Source organism: Schistosoma haematobium, chromosome ZW (genome assembly GCF_000699445.3).
Source record: "Schistosoma haematobium chromosome ZW, whole genome shotgun sequence".
Lineage (NCBI taxonomy): Eukaryota > Metazoa > Platyhelminthes > Trematoda > Strigeidida > Schistosomatidae > Schistosoma > Schistosoma haematobium.
Window position 1 is genome coordinate 20,406,016 of NC_067195.1, and position 11,886 is coordinate 20,417,901.

Sequence of the window (11,886 nt, forward strand, 5' to 3'; positions counted from 1 at the left end):
AAAAACGTTGTCACTAGAAAAACGATGAGTGATTGGAACAACTTGAATAATAATTTGATAAGATTTAGATAGTTTCAGCTAGTAGATGAATTGTTATCTATCTATGCTTATCAGATGTCACGAATTGGCTATGAAATAGGTTTTAGCTTATCATGGACGGTTAAGTTATTTAAATTCTACAGTACCATGAGAAAGTGAGAGGTCATCTGAAGAACTAATATTGTCTTTACAACAAATATGTATTTAAAAAATTATATTGAAGTAGCTTTGTAACCTATTCTGAGCTTCTGGGGTAGCATTTTTGTAAGAGCATAAGATTGATAGTGAAACCTTTACGAAGAATTTACAAGAGTAATTGTGCTTTGTCTGGAATTCGAAGCATTAACTTCCGGTCTTCTAGGCGATATAACCAGAAATTCTTATCTATTCTATTTTCTGTTTTAAAAGTGATTCTGATGTTTTTGAAGGTGACAATAAAGTCTTCAGAATTTCCGAATAAAATACTGGTTAAGATGTTTTCAGGTTATGTCATCAATCAGTGATAGAAACCCACAACTTGGCAGTTTCACTTTTTGTTAGACATTTATGCTGTGAAGTCACATATTCCAATAAACTGAAGAGCTTTAAGATAAATTTATCCTCTGTACTTCCTGCAACAACAGTTATTTTCCGTATTTGACCAGACAACTTGAATAAGGCAATAATGTATGAATATTTTTTCATTGTATAAAGAATCTGCGCCAGTTTATCGAAATAATCGGGTCGGTGTAACAGAAGAGGTGATATTAAAGAAATAAAAACAAGCTCTCTGATCAGACTTGATTCATAAATTATCTCGACGGGAAATTTGCGAAGAAATTTTTGCTAATTTGAAAAATAAGGTTCATAAAACTCAGAACTTCAGCTGATACCATTTTAAAACAGCACATGGATGACAGGATACATATTATAATAGTGTTTTAGGGTGGTAGTCGTTGTATTTTTAGCATGTTAGGCTTTATTAGTTTAAAGGAACTCACCAGTATGAATGATCAAATGTAAATTGCTTAATATCCTTTTGATCTAAAACAAAGCAAACGAATAAATATTTGGTCAGTACAATTGTATATTTAAAATCCCTTCTATATTCTTGATATCTAATGTTTCTCTGACGAAAAGTATGAAGTTAACAATAGTAGCTGCCACATATCTTTCTCTCAAGGTTACAAATTTACTGTCATTTTGTCGTCTGGAAGACTAATTCCTAAAGTAATATGTAGTGCACAGTTCCTGCTGCGGATACGTTTCTGCAAAACTCAAAGATACATGAATATCGGAAACAAAATTCATGCCTATGCAGACCCTATAAACAAATAAGTTAATAATTAATGACTCCAAATTTTTAATTTCCGCAACATCTCCTTGAAACAAAATAGTCTTAATATTATTGAACTCCAAATTAGATATCTTACTATTTACCAAACAGGCAGTGTTTTATGTTTTGTAGCTTTTTTACCGATTAGAAACACTTTTTTCGAATTCAAACCATTGTGATAGCTACAAATAACTTCGTAAATAGTTTATGAAAACATGTTTTCTCGTTTAAATCAAATATTTTTTTCTTTAAGTAAAGGATTTGGATACACTTCACACTTATCTATTTTAAAACCTGAAACCAAAATTCTCATTCTGCTATTTATTAGATATGTTATATTTTCCTAGATTGGCGACTTGTAATGACGGCCGTTCTGAAGAACCTACTACATTACTAGACCACGTTTTCTTTCTGTCTGAAAATGTTAGTCAAATACTGTGTACTTATCATTTTGGGGTATTATCTAAACTGTGCATGTCAAGCATCTTTCAGATTTCATGTAAACTATTCTTTACCAAACTACTGGCTTTGTTATAAGTACACCTCATCTTGATAGCCAACAACAAGAAACACAATAAATCAGTTACATTGGCTATAACATAACACTCCTTGACCTTTTTAAATACAGTACACATTATCAGGTAAACTTTTAAAAAATCAAGTATATCAAGGCTTGGATTAAATTAAAGTAAGGAAGCTAACAAAACAATGTTTTCTAACAGCGTACTTTCATCAGTGACCCTTTTAAACATTTTCGCATTATACACAGCTTAAAACATAGTGACCTTTCTGGCTAATTTATCTTCTGCTCAGTCGACACATGCGAAATAAAATTTTGAGTTATTACGCTTTAAAAAGGAGCATCTTTTTTAGTTTAAAATAATTTTTGAACCAGAACGAATAATATTTTGATAAGTGTCTGACGTATATTGAACGATTTATTCATAAGTTAGTAAATTCATAGAAACTAGAAAATGACGTATTATTATGTAAGACAGGACTTTTTTATTACTCTTATCACAAATAAACAGATCAACTCACTTTTGTTTAAGAGCATTTAATGTGTATCAAGATGCAATTTCTATTAAAAACGGCAAATAAGTAGGATCAACCCCTATACCACAAGCAAAATCTGGCTGATAAGAGCAGAACAGAATTTATCCTGTTAAAAACACTCACAAATTCATATGCCTTCATACTGCGATAACAGTTAAAGACCTATTTATCAGGTCGATAATGGACTATATACGATGAATTCAGGCTTAAGTTCTATTCTCTGAGGCGACCCAATAGTTCAATAGCAAAACGAATTTGAATAACCTCAGAAACGCATTTTCACTTCAATTTATGGCGTTACATTTCATGTCAATGGATTCACAGAGCTAAGACTATTTGTTCTAGATATTTGCACCGAAATGTTGTTTTCTAAAGCCCATGCATTTATTTTACTTGAATCTCTTTGCTCTGCATCTTACTGACTAGTGTATACATATATTGTGCTTGATTCAACTTAATTACAGGGATGGCAAATGGAAGTACCAATGTTAACCATCATTTTTATTGGCATCCAGACATTTTTTCATAGCTTTCAACTGGTTATTATGGTCAGATAGCGGAAGTTTTTGATCTCTTCTAATTTGTCGAATATCGGCCTTTAGTACACAGTTTGTGATGTAAGTTATCAGCGGCTCTTGTTGCAAATGACATTTCCAGGTTGGACATAACTGCAGACAAATGCACCGGACAATAGATGTTTTCGAGTCAGTTTAATCCGATTCTAGATACTTGGCAGGTGAGATATTACAACATTGACATTATACACGATTTGATAGTACTAGATGTTTACTCCTAAAGGAGATTTAGTAACGACTCCATCTGACATCTTGTTCAAGCAAAAGACAATTGACGGCGTTGCTACATTTGCTCTTTTATAACGCATTAAAGAAACAAAAAGCCAAAAATCAAGCCCAACATCATTACTGCTTAATCCTACGATATCTCATCATAAGAAGAACAGAGCCTTGAAATAATTACGGCCTCGGGTGTGATCCCTTATGTTTCAGACTGGTACTGAAGCCTAAAAGTGAACCACCAAACAAAGTGTTTAGAAAGCGGCAAATGAAGCACACAATCATTTATGGTATCCTCCATGCTACACAGACTGTCACATGTACGGATGAATTCGATAGGCATTCTCTAAGCAGAACAAAGGTAGGATATTACTTGTACCGTATCATGTAAATAAATTCAACAAGACATATTTAATTAGAATTAAGAGGTATAAAATTACTGGTTGTGTGGAAAATTCGATTTATTCCTAGAGAACACAAACTGATCTCATACAAACCTTGCGGGTGTGCAACTAAGGTGTATAACTCATGGATTTGGAAGTAAACAAAAGTAAACGTTTTCTTAAAGATGTATGCTTATAAAAACATTAATTTTTCTGAGTGATCTAAGGTCCCTAAACAATTTTTTTCATTTACGATAGAAACCAATCACCTAGAATTTTGATGTCATTGCCAAAACTAAAACAAGATTATGATAATGCGCTATTTGTTAAGTGACAACTAAACAATTACTGCTATTTGTCTCATCTGGGAAGTTTTGAATTACATATTTTTTATAAACTAACTGAAAACTTGTGGGTGTAAAAATTTAGCTGGCGCTATACAGTCGTGTACTTTCGTAAATGTTCATTGTAAATAATATGTTGCAGCGTGATTTATATATTCATTAAAAAAATTCGATTCACGAAAACATGCTCTCAAGGTACCACTTATATGAAACACGAGAATTTGACACAAAATTTAGGAAAAATTTAAACCACTAGATTAATATTCCAATATTGCTTAACCATAAATATTTATGTTTACTAACTTTCTGGATGCCTAATCGTTGTCGTGCTACCATTCATGGAAACTATCAACTCTGCATTCCTCTCTCTTTCCCGTTTGTTGAAAGGCCTAATACGAACTGCAACTTTAACTCTGAAAATAATTTTTGAGCGAAAAAATCACAAACTGTTCTTCAGACATTGCGCAGTAACAAAAAGATAAACTGAATTAGAGCCAAATGTAAATACAACAGCTAGGTGCATTAAAAAAAACCAAGAATTACGTTTCAGAGCTGTGAAACGAAGTATTTCAAATTTTCAGTCGAAAATTTCACACTCAGTAATAATATTATTTAAATAATTGTTTAAGTCGTTCTTCCTGAAGGTTATAGTCATTCGGTAAGTTCTTTAAACTTTCACTGTTAGTATGTAAAAGTAATGACAGAGGCTAAAACAAATAGGAAGGATATTACTGTTTTAAATCCTGGCAAGTTGAAGGAGAGTTCAATACGACAGAAACTTCCGCATTTAGATTTATGCCCAAGAGAAAAGCAATCGTATCTGAACAGTATTTCACGTATTCATAAAGGAAGGTTGCTCAAAGAAATAAAAAAGAACCAAACTAATATAAATCTTCCTCTACCATCGAGAAAAATTAAATTCAGACCAATTCGATGCAAGTCCGCATCACAAAGTCCCAACCCACCAATTCATACTTCCTGCTGTAATTCAAAGCACAACGGCCGATTCCCTAGCACTGCTGAAAACCGCCTCGTACTCAACAAGAACGGAAGTATTTTAGTACAAAAAAATAAACGAACTCAACTTCGAGATGTCTATGTGGATTTGTTAAATCTACCCCCTATTCCTTTAAATCTAAAAATGACGAAGTCTTTCTCATCAAATCAAGTAAATGTTTCATGCCCATTCCAGTCGAGGATCACTACGATTACAGAGAAAGACTTGGATTTGATTATCCCACATCTAATAAGACGCCGTTCAAATTCAGGTTCTTGTTGTCATACTCCTTGTTTTTCTCCATATTTTAAAAATGTACCTGAAACGTCTATACATTTTGCACCTGTCCGAATGACAAATATCCACACATTAGAAACACTATGGTGTAAAAAACGTCAGGAGCTACAGAACAGAAATAATACGGAAATCAAAAGAACAAAAATGAAAGCACAACAATCTATCAGAAGTCCTTCTGCTTATAGCCCTTTCACTCAACGCAGAATGATTTTTGATGATATGGAAAAACGAGATTTGCTACAGTGGTCCCATAGTAATCCATTATCAAATTGCTCCAAGTCGCCTGTCGCGTACTGAGAAGTAAGATCAATATATACTGGTAAATATATATTGGACAAATTATTAATATTATCTCTGGTGTTTAAATGTTCAGTAGTTTTTTAATTGCCTTTTGATATATATGAAATAAAACATCCCTCTAATATTCTTGACTAACACCAAATTAAGGACACATAGACTTGGCTAGATTCACTGTTGTTTTCTTTGTCAGTCGTATTTTTAGTATAGCATCATATATTTAATATATATTGATTTACTGATTGCGTTCTCCTAAGACCACTCATTCGAATTCACTTACCATTTATCTATCGGTAATTTGTGCATTAAGTCTGTTCGGAAAGACACTCATTTATAGATAGGAACACAGGTAAATAAGACATAAGTAAGATGTTCCTTTTCCCATTTATCAAGTCTCATACTTATGTCACATCTTTCAGTGCAGAAAAGCAAACTAGAATTTCGTTATCTCTTTTACTATCCAACCTAATTCCTGGAAGTCTGATTACAGTCACTATAATGAAACGTTGAGTGTTTAAATGAAAATGTGGTTTCGAACTATTCTAGTAACACAGTTTAGTGATCTGAAGCAACAATACGTAGCAAAATATAACAAGAAGCAATGACCAGGTGAGAGTTACATGTCCAGTTAGCATCAAAGTTTCACGTGACCTTTCCGTAGAGGTCTTGAACCGGTTTCCGAGGTTATTGCTTTCTTTCAGTTAACCAACCACAGTATAGTATCCTTTACCGGAGTAAACTTATCGATTGGATTTAATACACTGGAACTAGCAGAGACAGTAGTACAGCAGAGACTTGTACATTCCATTTTTGTGGGAACTATGTGATATTTTTTCGTGTCAAATTCCATGTAAAATAACTTCACGCATTCAAGATAATAACATCATGGCTGTCGTTCATTAAGAAAAACTTTATTTTATCCGTCAAACGGTGCCATTTATAAGAAAGTAGTACAATAATTCCGACAGCAAATAACTTTAGAAAATAAATCAGTCATGAAGTTTATGAAACGCTCCATAGCCGGCATTCTCAACAGATCTCCAGTGCTTTGAAAAACAATGGTTTAGACATGTTGTATCACAACCTAACCCACTGAATGAAGTTTGGTTCCGGACGATTGTTGGAGATTTAAGTTTACCAAATTTCAGACATGGTAACACCTTTACTTTATTGGTTGTCGATTACATACTTTATGCTTCAGTACTTCTCTTATATCTTCTTCATTCTAAAGCGGTTTTAAAAGCTTTCAAAGTCTAGGTGTTTCTGACACAATATGAGCTCTTTGTTTTTAATTCCGGCATTTTTGATTATACTTGAAAAATACGTTCAATTGACTGGCAATGAATTTACAATATTGAAGTTGTCCTGTAGAATTAGTATGCTGGCTAAAAATTTAAGGCTCCAGATGCACGAAATCTTATGGCAAAATGTAGTTCACCCAATTCTCAATCTTTAAAAACTTTTCACATCATCTTAAACTTCCTCACAAATCGTTATATGTGGAAATCATATTTGAAATAATCCCAGCGATTGAAATTTAAATAATAAGACTATGGTTTTGATTGTTAAAAATCTATATATTTCTTTGATGATTTTGATTATTACCCTGAAGAAGTCCAGACAAGTTAGCTGGACGTAACGTTGGAATTAGTAAAATTTCAATCGCTGAGAATATTTCAGATATAATTTTCACATATGATGATTTCTCTATACTCGGCGCTCAATTACTGTCAAACTATTCGTTCTAATCTTGACGAATATTCGTATAAATTATCTTCTTCACAAATGTTTTCGTACAGTAATGTTTGTCTAGTAGGTAGAATAAAGAGCTTAAATTAGCCAGAATATTCATATTTAAACTCCAAGGTAACTAACGTGGTAATGATGGAGCAACTTTTAAAATCATTTGATGAACGGAATTGTTTAGATACAAATTTAGTGTCCTAATGCATTCTGTCCACTCAAATTCATTGTGTCGCCCGAAAATTTGTTCAAAAATTATGCCCAACTTTACTTTTTATCTTATTAGGCTAAGGCTATTTGATATGTTTAAACTGTCGGCTTTATCAATCGATTTCAATATCGATCATTTTAGTTAGTCTATTGGATGGTAATAATAATAATATATCTACGGTTTTTAACTTATTTAGGACATTGACCTTAGATATGACACAAATAAGTCACGTGGTGATTTTAGTATTAAGCATACTTTAACCCTATACGTTGAAAGATGTGTTATAATTCCAAGTATATATGATAAATAAATTATAATGAGGGGTAGTAGAACTTTTAGCGTTCAACGTTATATATATTGTGTAGAAGTACTTAATTAAAGTTCTTCAGTATATAAGGAGACTGCAAGAATATAGTGACCCGAAAACCTTAGTCTGACAAATATTTTTAAGTTGAAGGATTTGTTCTTGTGGCCCTTAGTTTAACCATAAAGTAACAGTCCTTGCAAACTTCTACAGACCATTACAGCTAACTTAGCCAACGTTTGCTCCCAATCATGTGCGGGATTTCTATACTCTTAGAAAAAGCTGACGAATTGTCGGGCTATAAACAATTCTAACATGGGCTCAGTTAAATGAGTTGATTGTCTGGTGTTCCATTATTCATAAGTATGTTGCTGGCAATTTCTATATACACTAACCAAAAGATCTGACCGTATAACAATTTAACCACACCAAAGTCGAGTTAAGAAAGATAAACTACGAGTGTAACTCGTTCCAATTTGCCGGCTCTATTATTGTCTCCTTAATTTGCCCAGTACCACTGAAAATTCTCTAGACATATATACGCGTGGTTTCATGCAGAAAAGTAAAAGTAAAGTAGGGACATTCACCGGCATAAAGCACCAGTCGTTTGATTTATTGCGTAATTTCACGGAAATATAAATCAAATAACCTATTCGCGGTCTATGTACTCAAAGTTAAACGCATTCTCTCAAAATATAATACATGAATCGACGCTCATTTCCTTAGACGACCCCTACCTTTAACACTGTGTTGGTCTTAACCCCGAAGTATATATTGATATATGTATAGTAATAAGTATTTGGGTTAACATTAACTAATTTTAAAACTTTAGATATTCTTGTTTCATTGACTAGGTTATGGAATGAATATTAATGAGCACACGTGATAAAGTTTTAAACGGACTCCCCGACGTTAAAAATACTTCGGTTGCATGAAATCATTAGAAATACTGTTTATCATCGGCATAGACGATAGCATATCTGATAATTACAGTTATTATCCCATGTAAGCTATTGAAATGAAATTTTGTCCTAAACGATTGTTCGTTGTCTTCGGCTTCAGATGATGGACAAGGTTGAATAACAGTATTGTAAATCTACCACTCACTGTATGGTTCGTGTAAGCTTGTAAATGTATTATAAATTCATATACGTTGTTTAACTATGTAAAAGGTTATAAACATATAAGTGCATTGCGTTTTGAACAGTTAAATACTTATAATATTGCATTTATCCTAAATGGTTAAATGAGAATAAGAATTGACCAAGAGGCTTGTTCAACCAGTCTGTTAATCACGTTTTATGAACGTATTGGCACCACAATGTTGTAAGCTAAAAGAAACAAATTTGGAGGCTGTGAATAAAAAATAAAAGATGACAAAATTGTGAAAATTATCCAACGACACAGGAATACTGTAGCGATGCAGAATTGAAAGTATTAGAATACTACCAAGGAAAATAGGTGTCAAGTGATAAAATGGTAGGTCGCAAATGGTTTATTCAATGAAATCGTGAAAAAAAAGAAGTCAAAAATCATTCATTTCTCATTAGGTAGGTCGCATAAAATCCTCTTCTTCACCATCATAAATACTTGAATATATACTTATATATATACTTAGAGTGCCATAAACCGTCTGCATAACCACTCTAATTGTGTTGTGAAGAACGGAAAACGATTGTTTTTATGCTATATTGTTGTGTCCTTCGCCAGAGTGAGAGGCTGACTTTGGGCAAAAGATTATATTTCGTACTTTAAATTAGTTATCTAAACTGTCAAATCAATGTGTATCTGATCATTTATTTCCTCTTCTTAACAAACGCATCCAAACCCCGTTCCATCCGTCCATAACGTTTTATCATGATGGCTAAAATCTCTTTGCTTCCACGCGTGAAGTACAAACATGCAGAATACAGCTCCCACCTAATGAACCAATTTTAAGCCTCCTTTATGCTGTTCAGACTATAAGAACGTCACATACACTTTCAGCAAGAAAACCCCGGTTCGTAGAAATTAGAATCAATTAATAACTACAGGTGCACGATGTAGGTTGTTTGATCTATTCAAGAATCAGCAGAAGATTATGGGCTATGTACATATTAAAACATTGGTGGAATCACGAGAGCAAGGAATATCAAAGGTAACCCTAACTGCGTAAGGAAACTGCAAGGCTAACTTCGAACAAATGAATCCGGGATTTAGAATCTGCCACTGTAATAACAATGAACAAAGGAACGAAAAGCAACATTGGCTAGAGTGTTTAGCGCTGAGTAACGAGATGTATACGAGTTTCAAACCGGCTTTTGCCGGTTGAATAATAGTGGGAGACTAAAATTGATATAAATCAGGATTCACGATTAGGCACACCAGCTGTATTGTATGGGAAAATTAAAATCAACCCAAGTAACAAGAGAAACTGTCGAACATCTTCAAGGCCATCACACCTCATTTAAACGAACCTAGACAGGTAATAATAAATTCTTGCGATCTATGTTATCCCTAGTGCTTCAAAACGGAGAGTGTTATGTCGGAACAACATTAAGTTGGCAGTGACTTCTGAGAAATACCTACAGGCTGTCATCCAACATATATTCTCATTGTATAACTATACAGTAACGTCATTAAATATATTTCTTAATAGTGAGCTTTATTCAATCTGTTAGCCACTATTGTACGATTCAACGCTTAATTTGTTCCCGATCAATGAGTTGCAGCCTCCCATACTCATACCCATTTTAGACTTGATCTTGTATAACTGCTAGTTTTTACTTTGTGGTGTGATGCGGTTTGGCCTGCCTGTATATAAACTACGTATGTACGAAATATATTATTCATACATTAGGGGTGGATATTGTTTTCTGGACTTAATTGGCAAGGAATAGGCGAGAAGCTATTATAGTGATGACCGGTAAGGACTAAAGTCCACGTAAGGCTGTTAGTGCTGTTTTACAAGTCATCGGCTTAGCACAGGTTTGAGGTCATAGAAGTCGATATTCTGATCGGTGACTTAGTCACTTGAAAATTGATACAAGTCATAACACTAATTTCAGACAAGCGCTGCTCCAACTCTAGCCTTGTAGCTGAGCGACGCGTGACTCTTAGGTTAGGTGGATGAAGCAGTGTGTCAGCTACAATCTACTTGTTAACAAACCGACATAAAGGCACTGTATGTGATTCCTTATATCTGATCTGATTTTCTGTTGCCGTGTTAGCATGATGAACGCCAGTGTCCAATCTTGTATTGTGACACTGTTTTGCACCACTTGAATCATTTTTCGGCTTTGAATAATTTTATATTTTCGGCTTCTTTGTACATATGTATATTATGTTTGCTTGAAAATATCGCTTACACTGACCTTATCTGTCTGTTACTTACTCAGTGCATTCTATGCTTTGTGATCGTGGGATACTGTCATATTCGTTATCTTTTTACACAGTGACGGAAGAAGTGAAAAAGTTAAAACCTGATGCATATAAAAACATCTGAGCTAAATGCAGATTTCTGCTCATCATATAATATTATACTCAGTCACTTGGAGGTGTTATCATTACGGATAATAGAAATTTCTGATACATGTAGCAGAGTACCATGTATGATCCGTCCAAATGTAATGGCACAACGAAGTCAACTGATCACACTGTTTCAGTAGCAACAGTAAGTTCTGACAGTAGTTACTAACAAGTCGATCAACACAAGTGACAACATAGACGGTTAATAACAATAATTTATGACACTACATGTTCACATCATGATCAGTAATTCATAAGACGTATTTACGTGTGAGATGCTACAATGTAGTATTATCAAATAGATAAAATATGTGAAAACATGAAGGAATGTCCATATATGCATGCCAACTATTTAATATACAGGTTTGTGTGATGGTGCTGAACAATAAGTTTACGGTTGTTACAATCACTTCAAAAATGGCACCCGTCAAATTTATGCCCCCAGTGAACACGGTTTAAGCTTGAGTAGGAGCTCCATAGTTGTGTGTTACAAACGTTACGATTAAAAACAAGGACAGAGGAGCTTATAACAACAGATGGTCGACAGACCTTATTTGTTCGGAACCAAACAAATATAAGGATATTTAATTAGTAAGTAA

At 33.8% G+C, this 11,886-nt stretch overlaps 2 protein-coding genes across 3 annotated transcripts in view; one reads left to right on the top strand and one right to left on the bottom strand.

Moving 5' to 3' along the window:
* Positions 1–4,415, bottom strand: part of KIF1A (Kinesin-like protein kif1a) — a gene marked incomplete at both ends in the record, with an annotated part of 43,479 nt that extends 39,064 nt beyond the window's left edge. The window contains 3 exons of one of the 2 annotated variants that reach the window (XM_051210660.1): positions 1,020–1,062; positions 4,235–4,344; positions 4,379–4,415. In XM_051210660.1, the coding sequence (XP_051070676.1) occupies positions 1,020–1,062; positions 4,235–4,344; positions 4,379–4,392 (167 nt within the window). Of the gene's footprint in view, positions 1–1,019; positions 1,380–4,234; positions 4,345–4,378 lie in introns of those variants that run through there. The other variant, XM_051210661.1, reaches the window with a different exon arrangement.
* A 213-nt stretch (positions 4,416–4,628) lies between these two features.
* Positions 4,629–5,522, top strand: MS3_00002980 (uncharacterized protein; the record flags this gene model as incomplete). Its single annotated transcript, XM_012944382.2, has 1 exon — positions 4,629–5,522. The coding sequence occupies one exon, from the start codon at positions 4,629–4,631 to the stop codon at positions 5,520–5,522; it is 894 nt and encodes a 297-aa protein (XP_012799836.1).
* Between the last annotated feature and the right edge of the window lie 6,364 nt (positions 5,523–11,886).